General features: G+C 42.2%; 1 protein-coding gene across 2 annotated transcripts in view; it reads left to right on the top strand.

Moving 5' to 3' along the window:
* Nucleotides 1–18062, top strand: part of ELOVL6 (ELOVL fatty acid elongase 6) — a 64778-nt gene extending 46716 nt beyond the window's left edge. For both annotated transcript variants that reach the window (XM_072335437.1, XM_072335438.1), the window contains exons 3-4: nt 12750–12901; nt 15652–18062. In XM_072335437.1, coding sequence (XP_072191538.1) covers nt 12750–12901; nt 15652–16076 — 577 coding nt within the window. In that variant the 3' untranslated portion in view covers nt 16077–18062. The remainder of the gene's footprint in view (nt 1–12749; nt 12902–15651) is intronic.
* Nucleotides 18063–19215: the final 1153 nt, after the last annotated feature.

The following is a 19215-nucleotide window of genomic DNA, read 5'->3' as shown; positions in this document are numbered from 1 at the left end:
CGTTGATATTCTCAACATGAGACTGTTCAAAACCCAAATATCTACTTAACGATTTATTTCAATTGAGCCATGCACCTCTATATAAACTTAACTGATTTTCTTATTTAACAGATATTGGGAACATCTTTTAGTTACCATTTTGGAACCAAAGCTGAAAGCAGGGTGAAAAGCAGGAGTTCAGGATGGTTGGAAAGAAGACAATCCCTTGGATGAGACGTAATAGTTGTAATCCCAAGAGGGAAATGCAAACAGTGCTATGCAGGGTGAATTTATAAATTGCAAAACAAATGCTATCTGGAATTAAAATAACAGTGTGGAGGTGGTAGAAATATACGGACTAGGAGCAATGAAGTTGTATCAGGAAGACATACCCAATATGTATGTTATTTATTCTAAAAAAGAAGAGCATCTCATGACAAGCATCTTTATTCCCAGAACTGTGTTTGATGCCACATGAGATCTGGCTAATGCAGATGCAGATAGCATTGTCTAAACAATTCCTGTTTTTTCTTTAGAATCACAGAATCACCAAGGTTTGAGAAAACCTCTAAGATCATCCTGTTCAACCATCCACCTATTGCCAGTATTTCCCACTAAACCATGTCCCTCAGTACAACATCTGAATGTTTCTTGAACACTTCCATTAGCAGCCACTAAATTTAGCACATAAGTGGGCTTCCTATCTTTAAAAAGTGGTGATTTTTTTTCTATTTGTTAGTGACAGGAAAACCAAATGGAGAGTGAATGCAGTACATTATTTGGAAACCACTTGTGGCACCCATTTGGCCCTGCTGTCCCCACTCAAGATCGGTGAGAGAGGTGACCCTATGTAACTCCAAATTACACCTTTCTCATGCAGTTGCCCTGCCCCAGCCCATGGGAGCTGATTTCTCTCAACACTGAGTGGTGAGCAGACTGAGCAGTGTATCAGGGGAGTAAAGAACTGAGCCTGTGTAAGCAGAACATGGGCAGTGAGCCGCAGTTGAGCAAAGCCACCACCATGTGACAAGTGTAAAACGTTCTTTCTAAGGTGCTCTTCTAGGCAGATGAGCTTCCTCACGCCTGTGTCACTTCTCACCTTCCCAAGATTGCTGCTCCATCCCTGGCAGATTTGCTATTCACCAGCTGCAGGCAGCCCCCTGGACTGAGCCACCTGTGGGAGCACTGAGCTGAAAGGGGAGACTCTTAGTGACTCCAGACCTGTAGTTCTCATTTAATTTATGGCTCTGAGCATCTCATTACAGCTGTATTATAACTTTTGGCTTCTTTAAGCTTTCTTTATTCAGTCAAATGCTAGTCTTTATCTGTAAAATCTAAGTTACTTGAGTTGTTACTTGCCTGTTTTACAGCTTTAGTGATTTCTGGTTCCATTGGGTGGCTTGATTCTATGCTAAATCTTTTACTATATTATATTTTGGCTTTATTTGTCCAGGATAATTTCAAACCCCTGAATACATACATTTCAATGCTATTCATGGCAGTTACTTTGCCAGCTTGATACATTTGATCCTGTAAGTATCTTTAAATTATCCTGCAGAAATAGACGTGTGGCTTTTCTTTTGGATTATCATTTAAATCACTGGAATATTCTAACATTTTCTTGAGATAACATTGGATGCTGAGAATAATTTCAGCGATGACACAGGAACAAGTGCAAATGCTCCTAAAGCATTCATTAAGGATCGCTTAAAAGGTATACTATGCTTATGAGTCCTCATGGGCTGCTTTAGAAATCCTTAGATGAATTCCTTAATTCTTAGGAGATTTTGCACCAAATACAGGGCTTAAGCAGAAAATTGATTATCATTATTTTAGCACTTTAGACACAGTCTAAACTTGCTGAAATAAATACCTAAGAACTAAGAAATAGTTCTCAACAGAAAACTGCCTCATCCTATTTACAGCCTTCTCAAGGTGCAACCAGAATCCATTTCTATTTAGGGATAGAAGAGTGAGTTATTAGTAGAGAAATGACAGCTTTCATCAAGAAATATTGTTCCTGCAAGTCCAGTGTTCCAGGTGGTTGGGGACCACTGTAAGGTGACAACACGCTGAGGGGCAAAGAATAGATGATGGGTAATTACTATTGATTGGGTTGTAACTGAGTCTTTGGAAGTCAGATGAAATAGAGGGATGTGTGGGTAGAGCTGGAAAACTGTTTTTCATTCTTTGCAAGAATGCAATGAAATGTTTTTCAGCATCGTATGGTGTCTTTGTAAGCAAATTCTGCTGTTCTCTCATGTTTCTGTGTGATGACCAAGCACAACTGCTATAAAAACTACTCACAAGAATCTGATGCTGGCATTTGTTTTTTCTGTGGCTCTTTGTAAGCAGCACAGGCTCCTCCACCAGCCCACAACGTGAGGCTGCATTATTTTTGAACTCTGCCCCTCAGGATTGCCCAAGTATAGCTAATCTCAGTTGTAAAGAAGGCAGGTGTGGGATCAAGCTGCATTTCCTGGAGGGTGAATTCAGGTTTGGTTAGAAGGGAACAGAAGACAGTAGCTGTTGCAGATTGATTTTTATCCATAGATAAATAAGCTTTTCCAAGTAGCAGTTGCAGCAATTGGTAGAGGTGTTGAGCTTGCTCTTTAGCAAGAGAGAATCAGATGTATTTTACTCTGCTGTGATGTTAACATGATTAAAATTGCTCAATGACAGCATCCATTGATCTGGAGAGATGAGAGACCTGCAGAGATGTCGCTGTTTGGAATGCCCAGTGAGGTCCCTGGAGAGGAAAGGAAATAAGCTTGTTTTGTTGTTGTTTTGTTTAGCTTTCCTCTATTTTTGTCAATAAAAAGGACAAAGAAATGGCTTTAGGAACCAGGTGAATTGTGACTGGGAAATCATATGATGAAAGAAGGGCAGAAGGGAGTAGCCCCACATAGAAGTATTTATTGCAGAGGAGAGAAATAAATTGATGCAAGGAGCACAGTATCTGCTCTCTCTTGAAGCCACAGAGTGAGCTGTCACTTTAACATAACCTCCAATTCATCCATTCCTTCCCAATAATTCATCACATGGGAAAGTCATTACCACCCAGGCATGAATGCATATACTTATGGGTATATAAACCTGCACAAATGATATATTATTTCTTAGAGCCATGTAAAATATTTGCACAATTTTTAAATCACTCTGAGCTGGCCTGACTTCAGGTTTGGTCCCCACTGAAAACTCAAATGATTTGCATTGAAAAGCTTGCTGGAGAAACGTCTGGGTCAGGTACAGCAAACAGGTCTGAAATGCAAGGTTTATATGTTGGAGGGGTAGAGATGGAAGCAGAATTCTCTAAATTTTACTTTGGGGTTTTGATAGGACTGAGCCCAGACCTCAAAGTGTGTGGGAACTTATGTAAAGAAAATTCTTTGGGCTAAACCAGGGATAAAAACTGCAAAGATCAGCAGAATTTTTGCTTGCACACATGGTACTCAGAGCTAGAGCACCCCATCATAATGCACGTTCAGTACTGCTGACTGATGGGTTTTAGGGTGAGTATCGCACTGAGACAAGCATATGTTATTTCTCAACTCCTCCTTTTCTTTTCTTTTTGAACAATGCTGGGGCTTTGATTCCACCCTGAATAGGACTCCATCACCTTCAAAGCAGGAAAGCCATGAACTCCATCTGTTCTGTCTTGTCAGGGGATGGGAGAGGGGACAGGCTGAGGAGCAATGGAGCAGTAGGGCTTTAGAAGGAAGGTTTCTCTGCAGGGGACTGCCTATTTCTTTGTGTTCTTGCACCCTTGCAGAGCAGGTAACTATTTGTGTCCATGTGTTTTGGAGGCACCATAACATAGGCAGTCCATCTCTAGTTAGCAGAAACACCTGGAAGAAAACAAATGTTACCGAATGATGTGTCCCCCTCAGCTGCAGAAGTGAAATTACAATTTGGAACAAAAGCATCATTTCAAGCTTACAGGGAGTTCAGGAAGCTAAAGACACTTATTACCCCCAAATCATGCGTGAAAATTGTGCTCTTAATTACAATGGTTGTAATTACAATGAAGACTATAGGTACCTTATTGCCTTTCAGATGCATGAACTGAAAAAAATAAGTTCTGTGTTCTTTCTAAAGTATGAGATTAGTGTAAGTGCTCTTCAAAACTGGTTTCATAACCTTTGAAAATGTGCTTTCTAAAGGTGTTCAGATTTCATAGGCAAAAGGGACATCACGGAACCAGGTTGTTTTCTCCATACTTTTTTCTTGTTCCTGCCAATTGCAAGAGAATGATTAATGCTCCCAAATAATTTTAGCAACCAGCTAGACCTTGGAGAACACAGGTGCATCATTTAGTGGGTTTTAAATTGTCTGTTGGAAACTGAGCACAAGGATGTCTAAACTCTTGCAAAAGGGCAAAGTATTGTAGCGCAAACCTCCTTCTTGAATAGTACAGTTTTACACTAAAGTTCAGTTTTACGCTAAAAGTGATGTAGACAAAATGAGTATATAAACCATTGTCGTGATTCAGCAGCAGCACCAACAAAGAGTTGTGAATGTTTTCATACCTGTGCCCAACGTTTGTTAGTTAAAATATGGGGAAATTCTAGCTAGCGTAATTTTTTCTTCAGTGAAACAGAGACTTTGAAATATTGAGATCTTTTTACTGTGAGAATTCAGGGCCCTGTTTTTGTCCATGTAGGTTGCTGCACTTATGGCTGAGCTGGCTTGGTTATGTCTTCACTCTTCTTCCTAGACTTGGATGGAAGCCTGTTGAAATGAACTTCCAATGGAATCGCTTGCTGTTGAATGGCATTAAATGGTCACATTTTCTGCCATTTTATCAACTTAGGTCATTAGCAAAGGAAATAGTGAGTTTTTAAGAACACTGACACAGAATTTTCCACCTCAGTGTGGAACCACTGTGTTTTGTGTCTGCACCTATCCCAAGGAGTTGGGCATGGATTGGGATCCACTGCAGGAGGGTGGTTTTAAACGACTGGTTTTCATCTGGAGTTTACTGGTGTGAGTAAAGGGATCAGCAAGGAGCATTCATACAAAGCATCCTTGATAATCAGAACAGCAGCAAAAAATCTATGTGGAAAAAAAGTTCCAATATTTTCTCCTACCATAGAACAGGATGCTGGGATCTGGTCCGACACAAATCTGGAGAGCAAGACAAAGTGAAATAGAAGCAAGGGTTCTCTTAAAACTCCTTATATAGGCTCTTGTTTGTGGCATGTGTCCAGCTGTGTCAGATCAAATCCACGCTTGTATTAGTCTGATATGTCAAGGGAAAATAGGAGTGCAACAAAGTGTGGGGCAGGCATGCATTGCTTTTATCTGGTCTTCTAGATAAGTAAGTTTTCAGCTGTTTGTGTTTCTTGGATATCAGGGCTTTATGAACTTTCATTGTGTCTCTCTGCACATTACTCTGTATTTCATGTCCTGAGAGTATGCTGCCAACATGTCAGAGGTGCCCATGATGAAAAGGTGATGTAAAGAAGCATATGTCTACAAACTAATTAAAAATGCAGGTATGATTAAGACAGAGAATTTGTGACTTGGAAGTTTAGGGAATAGTATTAAAAAGAGAGGGAAAAAAATTGTGGTAGGTCAGAAAATGCTTTATACGAGGGTCTTCTCTCTGAAAATGCCCCAAGCCAGAGCATTTAATGTGGATTCTTTAATACTGTTTTCAGTAATAGAGTGAGGTCCTGCTTAAGTCAAACAGATCTCATGGACAAGGCAGTGAGCCACATGCAATTCATGATGTTGCACAACATTGCTTGTCCTGGCTCAGGCACAGAATTTTTTTCACAGGACACTTAAATTTCAGTTTGCCTTACCTCCCAGTCTTTGAAATGGATCAATGCTTTGCCACTTTACAAGGCTGTCACAAGAGTAAATGCCATTAAGAACTTAAGTATTCACAAATACAATGCTAAAAGCCTTGGTGATGCCAACACAAAGAGATGCCTGAAGGAAGTTAGGTCTAAACCTGAATGTAATCCAGCTGAAGAACAGCTTTGTCCTTGGCAGATCTTGATACATAGACATCTGAGCTAAAGCAATTGCTGGCCTGGATATTGCTGAGGCACTGGTATCTGTGGGACAACCCAAGCTGGAAGTGGTAGATCACTTGGCTGTTGGGAAGCAGATAAGACCAGAATTTTGGTACAGCAACAAGGAAGGTCTGCTCTGTGGAAGGAATGGAGATGTTCTTTTCATCACAAGCAGATTTGATGAGGGGATGGGGCTTTTCTGTGAGGTACTCAGGCCAGTTCTGGGAGGGAAAACAAGGTGGTTTGTGTGTGCTTGCTGAGAACAGTCTCTCTGCAGGGCTGGGTCTCTCTCTTTCCATATCTAACCCTGATGTTGCTCAAAAGCACCTCAGAAATGCTGAAAGATGGTAAAACAACAGCCTATTTATGTTAACCTTCTCTGCCATTATAAAAATAACAGTTGGGCTCAGTTTATCTGCCGTAATTTGAACAAGTGTGTCTCTAGGATTTCAAAGTAACTCACTATTAAGTCTCCTCTTTTAAATGCTTGTAAAATGCTTCATAAATGTTACGTTTAGAGTCAAGAGTGGCCAAATATCTAGTTAGTATTATTTTATTCCAAAGTTTTTTATAATTTAGTGAAAACACTGTCACCATACATCCTTCACTACTCAAGAGGCTGATGCATTTAGTTGAAAAATGTAACCCTCAGTTCAACAAACTGAGCAAAATATTTTTAATCTCCAGCTGCAGACATGTGAAATGGCTCTTCTAGTCAGTTACTAATATATTAAAATAAATTAGAAAAAAAATTCATGCATGCTCTCTTTGCACCACGTCGACCATTTAGGATGTTGGATTCCAGATCCTTTTCTAGGCTGCTTTTCTGTGAGATTAAAGAACATGTCCTATTGCATGACTGGGCCGCTTTAGATCCAGATAGGATCCATCAATTCCATGTAGGCCACTGAATGACAGCCAGTTATTTCCCTTGTTTCATCTGTAGTTAATGATCGGTTTCTTAGTTTATGGTTGCTCACTGTGCTGCAAGGATACCATGATTTTGCAATCACAGATAGATAAGCCTAAAGCAACCTTATAGTTTCTACACCATATACATTCCTGCATTCATCAATTAAATTTAAGAGCAATTAGTCAGGAAATGTATTTCTCGCTCAGCCTATGCATCCTTGTGTCAGGAAGCTGGTATTTCACAAGGCACGTCTTGCCAGTCCCCTCCCTGCAGGGGAACAAATGTCATCTCTGCAGACTCTTGAAAAGTTATTGTTATGTCTTTAATTCTTCCCCAGCCTTGAAACTGTAGTGCATGTCTGCTCCAAAGGGTTTGGGAACAATAGGCTTCAAATGGGCGCCCAGGCACCTATAAAGACCAGTAGGCTCAGCCACAGCCATAATATTCTTTCCTCATTTTGCACCACCCAGGGAACTGCTTTAACCTGGACATTCCCTTTGATTTCAACTCGGTCATTACCCTCACTGCAGCCAGATCCTGGTGGAACTGAAAGAAATGTGATTTCATATTTTGGTTCAGAGAATGAAGGTGGCCTGCCATATCTCCTGTGGTAACTACTAAAATTTTCTATGAGGGTCTTTTCCTTGCTAACAATTCCTGCAGGGCCTGAGGCCACCAGGGAGTGTAAACACAGACAGGGCAAGGGGAACTGGGGAGATTTAGATTAGGTGTTTGTTAGGAAGAAATTCTTTACTCAGAAGATGGTGAAGTCCTGGCAGTGCTGCCCAGAGAACCTGCAGATGCTCCATCCCTGGAGGCATTCAAGGCCAGTTTGGATGGGGTTCTGGGCATCCTGACATCATGGGGGAAACCAGCTTATGGCAGAGAGGGGTCACTTCAGGGAACTGAAGCCAATCTGTGATTCTGTGATTGATTTTAGGTTTGGAAGAGGCAAATAGCTCCATAAAATTACTCCTTTCCCACTGGTTAGTAGTATCATCACCCCTGCCATAGCAGGGCAGCAAGTACGCTGTGTTTTGACTGCTTTGCCTGCCCACACTGGTCTTAGTTTACTGCTTTTTATTTCAGGAGTTTCTGAGTTTCTTGGCTATGTCAAATTCAAGGGTAGCTAAGTGGGGAGCTAAGAGCTTTTCTACAGGAGGTGGTTTCAGCTGCATTTCTGTTCAAGAAACTTAATCCAGGCAGTTACTTCTCATACAAATGCTTTCTCAGTATGTTTTCCCAGTATCTGCTTATATTTTATGTGGTTCCAGGCTACCCTATGCTGCCAGTCCAAGGGGTGCCTATGCACCCTGTGATCGCCCCACACACCACCCACTCCACAGCCTCTTGCTCCCACATTAGGATGGCAGGTCTCAGGCAGTAGGGCACAGAAAGGCTGTTTGATTTTGTTAAGAGACCAAGCAAAAAGGAGAAAGGAAACTTGATCTGATGAGCAAAACACTTGCTGAATAGGCCTGAAAGCTGAATGCAGCCTGATTTATCACAAAGGAGGTTTAGAAAGCACCACATTCGTCAGTGAGGCTGACCTTTGAACATCTCTTTCTAACTCTGTGTCCTTCCTCTGTAAATATTTTGCATGCTAAAATGAAAAGCTGCCTCCTTTGTTCTCACCGTTATGGTGTGACAAGGAAGGACTGTGAGGCCGTGTGGATGCTGGAGTTGGTGAGGAAAGTCTGCTCTCCTGGGCCCTGATTATCCTCAGTTTGGTGTCCCAGGACCACACTTTGGGGGAATCACATTTGCAGAGATTCTGTGACTTGCTTCCTGGGCAGATTTGAGTTTTGTTTTCCCCCAACCAGCCTGTGGGGCACTGGGGTTGCTAGACCAGCCTGGCAAAGTCCCTGTGGTAATTCTCCAGTACTGGGCAGCACAGCAGTCTTGCTCCCTGCTGCTGCTCCTTGCTGGTGCCACATCTGCAGATTACAGTGCATGGGGGCGTGCTTTAGAAAATAGAAGCGCTTCACTTCTGACACCTCTGGCTAATGTATTTTACACTCATTCTAGTCACTGTCTCTGCAGAGATCCAGCTGGTGGGCACAGGGTGTTGGATCAGCTTGTTTGGTATTTTTAGGGCACAAACCTAAAGTAAAGGATTTCTTCTCTGTGAATCTCAGTGCTGCTGCATTGTGAGCTGAACTGTGTGCTGAAAAGTTGGGGTGTGGGCTTGTGTCTAGATAGGAAAATATTATCAGAATGAGTAATGTCTGAGTAGAACGTTACAAAATGCAATAATGCCATTGTTGTGGGATAAATGTAAGCCTGGATTTCTTTAGCTTTTTCAATGTATTTTTTAAAGCAGCAGCCATGTTTCCTGCTCAGTCCTGCAGTATTGCTCCTGGGCTGGGATGTGGTCTGAGCAGTGCCAGTTGCAGGGAAGTAGCTGCAGCAGGAGGAGCTGGGTCTGCCACAGTGACAGCTGAGGCCACAGCTGTCTGCTGCCCTCTCTAGCTTTTTGGGAACCATGCTTCTGACAGCAGGGTGGAGGAAACATGGAGCAGTGAGCAGCCTTTGGCCATTGATGCCTGTTTTTGTCTTCTGTCACATCAGGGACCTCCTGGCCCTCAGTTTTCCTTCAAAAACGCTGCTCTGACCCATGCATGTGATGGCTTTTAAGGCCTACATTTGAAATCAAGTTTATGAGGGAAAAGTTTTAGATTTTATTTTACTCATGGATGCGTTTTGCTCATGTTATAGCCAGCAAAATATCAGCTGGGCATTTGTTAGGCTAGCAGAGCAGCCACTGCCTGGAGGGAGGAGAATGTAGGACATTTTGAGTCTGAATAGATGAGAAAGCTGCATTAGCTGGTGCAGTTTGTTTCTGATCAGTCTCTCTTGTTGCAAAAGACTGTAATTGTACAGTAATTCACTGCTACCTTATTTCTGAAATCCCTGCGGATGATTCGCGCTAGACAGACTGCTTTGGTAAGCAGTTCTCTTCAATACTTCACAAAAGCTACAGCACAGAGCAGGGCGAGGGCAAAATGAAACAGAAGTGATTTACTGAGCAAGCAGTCTCATCACTTTGCTGCACATCATGTCTTTGCAAGATAGAAATGTGTTGGTTGATCTTACCTCACAGTACAAACAAGATTAAGTGGCAGAAGCACAACAAGCTCTCTGGATCCAAGGCGTATTTGCAGGCATGCATTAGATCTTTTTCTGTCTCCAGTGGTCTGTGCTTGTTGGTAAGTGTTTTGGCACAAATAGCTACCTGTCCATGGCAAGCATTAGGATCAGCCAGATCAGTTACTTCCAGTTTTCCTCTTATTTATAAAACCTTCCTTTGTGAAGTATCCTAAAATCTAGTTTGTTCTTCACTGATAATGATTTCAGGTCAGTCTGACACACCACATTAAGCTATTGCCACTTCTTCTGGAGTCATGAACTTCTTTTTAGGGAAGCCGCCATACCACGAAATTACTCCTGCTGCAATTAAGAATGAGTGTGTGCCCAAGTGTGCCTGCTCCAAGGAGATCTCTGCGGTTGTTGCTTAACAGGAAGACAGGAAGAGTCATATCCATTCAGGACAGCAAAGTGTGACTGTGCCATCCTCACAAGGCAGATACTCTTCTGCTTTCATATTGGTCCAGATGAAGTCAATGGGCATCTGTTCTGAGTCATCTGCAGTTAAATCAATATCTGTCTCTTGCTTGAGTCAGTGCTCCTCTTAGCTGAGTATGTGCTCATGAGTTCTTAGCTTTAAAACTTCAGTAATATATGATATTTTAGAAGAGCAGTACAATTTCTTTGCGAACAAAGACCCATAGTTGCAGCTGTTTGATTTCCTAACTCAAGATTTTGTGATTTTTATTTTTTTTTTTTTGCCATTTTAATGTCAGCTTTGAAGTATTTGCTAATTGGAGAAGTAGGTAACTGGCTGTGTATTGTTAGCTCTTCTGCTCCATCTTCCTCCACCTGGTTTTGCCACCACTCGAAACACAGGAGGCAAGCAGTAGCCTGCCCTGGCTAAGTTGAGGAGTTCAGTGCCTCAGGAAGTGATTTGATCACGTTGCAGTGAAGATCTCCTGTCTTCTTGAGAACAAGAAATGCAGCTCCTAGGAAAACAGAGCATATGTGAAACATTGAAGAGAAGGCATGGAGCAAGTTGCGCCCAGTTTCAAAACCCCTTCAGCAGGCTTGGGCACTCTGTGCCAGGTGGAAGAGACCGATGCCAGAAAGACGTGAGAAAAATGTGCACAGACAGCACTTCTGGGAGGGAAAATCTCTCTGAGAAGGAACTACATTGCAGGCTTCAGAGACGCCCGGAGTGCTGCACTTTCCCTTCACTGTGAAGGGATGGATGAGTCCAAAATCTGTATGTGAGGGACTACCACTGCTGTCCTGCCTAGTCATGGGAATGTATGCAAAACTTTGGGTGGCTCTGTTGGGAAACCTAGGCTTACCTAAATACCTTCTGTAAACCTGTACCGCAGCAGGATGGGTTTTTTGTTTGTGTGTAGAACAGGAGGACTAGTCTGGCAGTAGAAGCCATGAGCAAATACCACCATTCAAATAGCAGCTAATAATAGTAGCTTCTAAGGAGAACAGAGCAGTGTTGACCATTGTCTGAATTTTCTGACAGCACAGCCAAAACTCACGCAACAAAATGGAAAAGCACAGGAGCATAACGTGCAGTGGGCAAGGGTGGGCAAAGGGCAGTATTGCTGCTAACAGCAGGCAAGTTGGACCGGTTACATTAATGCTGAAGGTTTGGAAATCTTTATGCAAATAATATAAAAATGTTTATCAAGAGCTCTACAGGCTTACTTGAACCATCCATTCTGACCAAGTAAGACAGGTAGAGCAGGGCCACAGAGAAGCTAGAGGGAGATAAGATGTACCTGAGTAGAAGCACAGGGATGTGTGATATGAAGTAAGATGTACTCAACCCCAGAGGGATTTGGGCCTTTGCTCCAGTTTTCTGAAAGGTGCTTGTTTCACTCCATATTCGTTGTGGCTTTTGAAGGCCCACCAAGCGATGATGTGTTAAACAATGAGTAAGTGTGTTCTTGTAAGGCAATTATTTCTGCCAAGTGCCTCACTGCTGAGACAGAATCTCCTTCCATCAGCTGGGTGTCTTCTGTTATCTGAACCTATCTCCTCTGTAATTGCACTAATTAGTATAATTTCAAATCTCATGATGTTTCTCATTTACAGAACACTGTTACCTTGCACCTCACTGGTGACATGAGGGTGAATCTATGCTGTTTACAACAGTTCAACCAGTCAGTTCTTCTGTTAGCAGTGACCTGTTAAGAGACGAAGTCAGCACGTGCACCAAACCACCAGCCCTGACCACAACATCCTGCTACAATCTGTGTACCCTGCCTGTTTTCTTCACTGCTCATAACTCCTGTGGATGTAACACGTACAGGGAGAGAGAAGAGAAAACTCAGGAAATCAGAAGAGGGAGTTGCTCCTGGTTGTGTTGATGGCAGCTCTGTATTAACTCGTGTCTTGTAATAATCTAGCCACCTGCCTCAAAACTCTGCATGTTGTTTTCAGTGGAATTAGGGGTCTCCAACTGTTCCTGAAAACAGAAGGCTCCTTCCTTTCGTAGTAACGAAATAAAAACCATTGATGTTACCTTTCCAGACTTTCACCAGGGAATACTGCAGCCCACTTTGCAACTATGTGTTCAGAATACCTTCCTAGGAGCCAGAAGAGTTACTTCAACTTTAAGGCTGTCTCGAGCTCATTTTTTTCAGCACATCTATGGCTTTTTTTTCTCGTAATGAATTGAAGTGACCACATGTAGATGCCAAGTATCTACTCAACTTTCTTCATTTTCTCTTTTTGTTTTAAAGTATATTCGGTGCTGTTCGAACTGCTCCTTACATGCTGTACATTTTGATGACCAAAGGCCTGAAGCAGTCAGTGTGTGACCAGAGTTTTTACATTGGACCTGTCAGCAAATTCTGGGCATATGCATTTGTGCTAAGCAAAGCACCTGAACTAGGTGAGTACCCTGTCTCCCTTTTTCTCGCTATGCCTATTTGAGCAGAACGAAGAGAGCATTCTCTCTAAATGCCATCAAGTTCAGTGCTTTATCCTCTGCCTCTCTGCCAGTCTTTCTGAAAAACAGCTGGGCCTTTGTCGTTGTTTCAAAACTGCTTTTTTTGCAAGTAATGTGGCAGAGTGTAAAGCCCTTAGATTGGTTGCTCTAGTTGTACAAGACAGTCTCATGTATGTATATACACCTCAGGCTGTCCAGATGGAGGTCTCCAAAGTGTGCCTCATTTAGACGCATCTTCAAAGCTGAAATGGCAGCTCAGCTTTCTGAGCTTTCTCCTAGCCTTTGTCAGCACACCTACGATAACACTGGTTTCAGGTAACAGAACAGGTAGGTCCAAGTCCTCAACTAAGCTCCAGTGTATTTAAAGGACTGGAGTCTGCCTCATCACCAACCTGTTAATTATACATGTTAATTCATGTAGCCTATCTGCCAGCCATGGATTTTTGCTATCTAACAACAGCTGGACATCAGCCACAGATTCACAGTTGTGAGGCATTCTGTAAGGAAGTGGCAAAAGATTTTCCTGTTCCTCTTTAGAGCTCCTGCTGTTACACATATTGTCTTCATCTGCAAGTGGCCACTACTCAAGGATATCTGGCATCCCGACACAGTAAGAGCTGTAGGTAGAATGAAAACCAGGAAAAGCTAGTAAGAAATCTCCATCAGGAAACATCAGTTAGAGCTGGAGTTCCAGAGATGTTTTTTTTTCAAGTCTGCAACAGTTTGCCAGAAACACACTGCCATCCTTCTAATATCCAAACTTGCCAGTCAAGGATGCTTCATGTGCTTTGTATTTTTGTGTCTGTTACCCCATGTCTTCCAGCAGCTGGAGATACAAGTCCACTATTGCTCTTAGCTGGGGTCTCATGCTTTGCAAGTTCATGCAGTAGATCTGTAGGTCCAGGTTCAGCCCCAAGAGACCAGTATACTTCATGATCACAATGTGGATGTTGAGAAAATATCACATCTCTTCTGCTCCCCATGAAACTTTTGTGAGGACAAAATTCCCTTCGGTGTTACTAGGCCTGGCCAATCACTTCTGAAGTAGCCAGTGATTGCAGACAAATCTGAGCAGTATCATTGGCAGCCACCCACTCTGTGGATATTGGTATGAGGCTGAGCTAGAGCTGTTGTGTCGGCAAGAAGCTACTTCCATTCTGCAGCATTCATCCTTAAATATATGTGCGGGCTTACCAATTATGAACAGTAACGTGCTTCCTCCCTGAATGCTGAAAGCTATCTTTAGATTGAAGCCAGTTTCCCACAACATCCGTGGCTTTTTAAATCCCAAATCCAGTGTGATGAGGCTTTTTATAAACGGCTGTCACTCCAGTGATTTATTTGTAAATGATACTTATGATATGCATGCCAAAGCCAACTTAACATCCCATCTGTGTGTGTTCTGATCCCACAGCTTATTAGTATAAGAGAGGATTGTTTTAATGGGAAGGAGACAGTGATTCAGCAGCCCTCCAGCTTTCCTTTTGGAAAATGCCTTTGCCAAACCTCAAAGGGCTGCAGAATTCACTGTGTTCAGGTGTGCAGCAAAATAAGTCTACCTTTCAGCAGAGAATTTGATTCAGCAAATTACAGGATAGCAATTCATCAGCATAAACACTGGAAGGGACAGACACCAATTGTTTTGCTGCGTCAGAATCCTTTGGTTTCCTGCTGCTTAAATTACTGCAAAACCACTGAAATCTCATTTGGTTAAAACTGGAGGACGTCAGCTCGAACTACGTATCAACAATAAATTGGTCATATGATTGCTTATTGAAATGCGAGTCAACATCTTGTAGCTAATGAGATAAACAGAAGTATTATGGCCTTTTGGAGACCTAGTGCAGATGGTGCAGTTTCAGTTCCAGCCCTCACTGATACTCTTTTTTGGATTTTCAAGGATATATATGTTGAAATAAGGGCCCTGGTTCAAATCTCAAGGTACCTGTTTGGGAACACTGTCTATAACAATAGCACATAAGTAGCATACATATATATTCATTATATCTAATTATGTATAGGTTAGATCTAATTGGGATGCTCAGAACAATCACAAGAAGCAGAAGAAAGAAAAAGGCAAGAACAAGGAATAAAATGTGCTTTTCTACATCAGTAACAAGAATTTGCAGAGAGAATGTTCATTTCAACATAAACCAAATTTCTTTCTAAAAGCATTTTTTTTTCTGGCAGTTACATGCGTTCGGTAATGTAGGTTACATACGCAATAGCTTTTTGCATAATGATATTTAATTAGAGCCAGTTGCAGGTAGGCACTCAAACCGCAGTGCTGCTTCCTCTGTAGATTTTCTGCTCTCTGGTTTTCTCTTGTAGTCACAGTGCATGGACAGACAGTCTGACAGTCGGAGGTGATGCATGTATGTCCACCTGCCTTACTTGAGGATTGCACAGATTATGTTCACAATAAAGACCTATGGAGTTTTCGAATAGGGGCTGTCCAGGCAGCAAAAAGGGGATTCTTAGGTTTTCCAGAAAACACCAAGATATCAGACCCAACCCGGTGCTCAGATCTGACAAGCTTTGAGTTCAGTTGCTGAGGTGCTCTTTCATGCTCCAAAAGTGTATGCTCTAGCAAGAGCAACGGGAAGAGAACACTGCAGAATTCAGTTACTGTGTTTGATGTGTTTCTCATTTCCTCCCTTCTTTTTCTTTTCCGTTTTTTCTTTTTGTTGCAGGAGATACAATATTCATTATTCTTAGGAAACAGAAGCTCATCTTCTTACACTGGTACCATCACATTACTGTGTTACTTTATTCTTGGTATTCCTACAAGGACATGGTGGCTGGCGGTGGCTGGTTTATGACCATGAACTATGGAGTGCACGCTGTTATGTACTCTTACTATGCCTTGCGGGCTGCTGGCTTCAGAGTCTCACGCAAGTTTGCCATGTTCATCACCTTGTCCCAGATCACCCAGATGTTGGTCGGCTGTGTAATCAACTACCTGGTCTTCTCCTGGATGCAGCATGGCCAGTGCCATTCCCACGTGCAGAACATCATCTGGTCTTCTCTCATGTACCTCAGCTACTTTGTGCTCTTCTGCCATTTTTTCTTTGAGGCCTATATTGGCAAAACCACAAAAGCAAGGAAGGTTGACTAGTGGTGAGAATGAGACAGAAGCCATAGCTCAGGGTCATCAAGAAAAACAAAATTACAAGAAAAGAAAATGGCACAAGGAAACACATATATGTATGGTGCAGCTAAAACTTGGCAGCTTAGGGAAAGTTAGCTTGGTTTAACCCAGTAAGTTTATGATCCTATCATGGTGAGGACTCACTGAAATCTACTCTAACTCAAAGGACTGCTGACGAAAGACTCCTTCCTTCTTGTACCTGCCTGCTCCAGAAAAGAAATGAGAAAAGGAGAAACAGAAAAAAGTGAGAAGAGAAGAAAAGCAGAAAGGAATAATATTGAGGGGGAAAAAAAGTACATTAAATAAACTGTGTTTCCCTGGGATGGAAAATAATTTTATTGTGGGAAAAAAAAAAAAAGTTTCTAAATTCTTTCTGATAGTTTTTCAGCATTTAACTTGAACAAAACATTTACATTAGTGCTAGGATTGTGAAATAAAAATCTTTTCTGTAAAAGGTTTATACCTTTAGCCAAAATGAAACCCAAGATCATGTCACGTACACCTACGTGGAAAGCGGTTGAACTTCATTCAATGGTCATGAATGGCAGTGAGAAGAGATTGAGTGCTCTGCTCTGCCCCGTGCCAAGGGAGTAGAGCTGGGAGGCAGGCACCTCTCTGGGGTGCAGGAGGGAGCAGGACTTGTACAAGAGCCTAATGTGAAAAGATGCGCTGTTGCAATACATATCTCAGCAAGTGCATTTTCCAAGTGCATTTTTCAGCTAAAGGCAAGGAGTTTCTGCAGCAGGATAAGACATAGAGGGTTAAATCAACTGATATTTGCTAAATTACCAGGGGCTAATAGCAGATGAATGTTCAGGAAGGAGAGGGAGGCAACTCCTGAAACATGATTTTTAAGAATTATCCATCAATCTCAAATTAACCCACAGCAACACGGAATGGAATGAGGGGAAATGAGAAGCCACTCTAGCCAGCGAGCGACGCCTCTTCCCATTGATTCCCAAGCCGTGCATCGGGTGGACCCGGGAGGCAAGGCGAGGGGAAGAAGCACGGGACCGGGCAGCCCTGGGTGGCTCTGTGCCTCTGCACGCACCTGCCAGGCTGGGCAAAGATGTGCCAAGAGCCCTCCTCTGGTCACATGGAGATACTACTGCAAAACATGCCCGGAATAAGATTTTCTTGGGATTGGTATAGGAAATTAGTTTGAGCGGAGCGATTTTGCTGCAACAGCTTAGCTCTAATGTCCAGAGAGAATTGTTCTTCATTAAACATGTATCTCTCTCTCTGCAGAGTCTGTACTGTAACATCAAACTGACCACTAAAGAAGAAACTCTTCTCTGCAGTCAGCTACAGAAATAAGGAGAAACGTATTTCACTCTGAACCTTAGAGAGCTAGTTGATAACAGCCATATTCTCTCAAAGACGAATAGATTGCATTATCTGTGATATTCCAGTCCTTACAAAGCCAAATAAAATGTGTAAAAGTTCCTAGTATTTCAAAGACGCAAATATGTAAACTTGATGTTAAATGTGTTAATGTAGTACTCTAAATTGTATCAGTTAGGTAGCTTAACTAAACAATTAGAAGAACTAGATCAACAAAATAGGGACTGCTGTTCTGCGTAGAATACACACACCTATAACTACACCCATATACACGTTCTGTGAATTGTCAGCAAGAAAAAAGCCCCGCGGCAGAGAATCACATTTCCTGGCTAACGCAAAAGATTGTCATTATCTTTCTTGTTTTAATTTGAGATTGTATAGTGCAAAGGGTTTGGTTTTGTTTTTTCAGTTATGATTTTTAGCTTTAATTGTGCTGTCATTCATGAAACAGAGCTGCTTTAGTATCTTGTTAAGAGATGACAAGGGCTTTCGGTGTCTCATTATATACAAACGAAAAACAAATAAAGTTACATTCCATGTTATGTGAATGGTCTTACAAATCAAAAAGCCTCTGTAGGCCAAAATCATAATTATAACAAGCAGAAAAGATGTTTACATTTGTGTTATTTAAGTTATTGATGTGCTGACGTTATTTTATGGTACACAACAAGCAGCAAAATGTGATATCCAGTAATGAAGCTACGACATTCATTAATAGGACTACTGTATACATGGAAACAATAGGCAAAACCAATTAAATGTGTAAACCATTTTGTTCTACAGCTTGGGAGTAGATAACTGTAATGCTGAGTAAGCCTTTATCCTCACGCTTAATTTTGCCCTGGTTAAGAACCAGGTTATGAAGACTACGTAATGTGGAAAACCCAAATTTCAAGTTTCCTACCCCCTAAATGGGAAGTGTTGGTAGAAGCCCCATCGTGCCACGCAAGGAGCTGCACACAACCCCTGGTAGCTGGAGGATTGCAGGTAGAGGCTTAAAAGCCCAAGAAGTTTTACAAGTAAGAAGTGATGCCACAGCTAGGTGAAGTCCTGTGGCCCAAGTTTTACACAGACAGAAAACACGGTGGGTTGCTAACAAGTGTGCAAACAGCCCACTGTGTTTTATACACTGTGTTCTTTAATTGCATGAGGGGAAAAAAAAAAAAAAAGAAAAGGAAGGGGAAAAAAAAGCATTCTGTGTATGCCAGATGGAAATGCTGGCACTGCCGACACTGAGTTGAGCAGAGCAGGCATTTTACACCCATTCCCTGAAAGCCCTCACAGGTGCTGTTGGCTCCCAACCTGCCCACATCCCTGTGAGCATTCAGGTTAAACCTGGAGGTGTCCCCAGCCATCCCAAGGGCCAGGTCCTTCCTCTGCTGCCTCATTAGCAGCTCCAGAGCAGGGGCTGGCCTACAGGCCTCATCCAGATGCAGTACTGGTGTGCCCCAGATGTGCCGGGAAACCAGTGGGGAGGGCGAGTCCAGAGGGAGGATAGGTTTGCCGGCGAGTATTTGTGTAAGGAAGGGACAGCAAGATCAAACATGTAAGGAAAAAATGATACCTCTGCCATCAGAAGCTGGAACTGGCATGTCCACAGAGGCATTTCTTCAGGTCATATGGCTGTAGGGCTTCTCCTCTGAGATTTTACACTGGAGGCAAGCGTGGCAACTAACATTAAAGAAGTTGAGGATAAGTCCAAAGTCAACATAGGTTTTCATTTTTAGTTGTTTTGGTTTTTTTTCCCCTCTAAAAAGTGCAT

The sequence above is a fragment of the Excalfactoria chinensis genome, chromosome 4, assembly GCF_039878825.1.
Source record: "Excalfactoria chinensis isolate bCotChi1 chromosome 4, bCotChi1.hap2, whole genome shotgun sequence".
Lineage (NCBI taxonomy): Eukaryota > Metazoa > Chordata > Aves > Galliformes > Phasianidae > Excalfactoria > Excalfactoria chinensis.
Note: the sequence above shows the minus strand (reverse complement) of the source record. Positions and strands in the feature narration are given on the sequence as shown.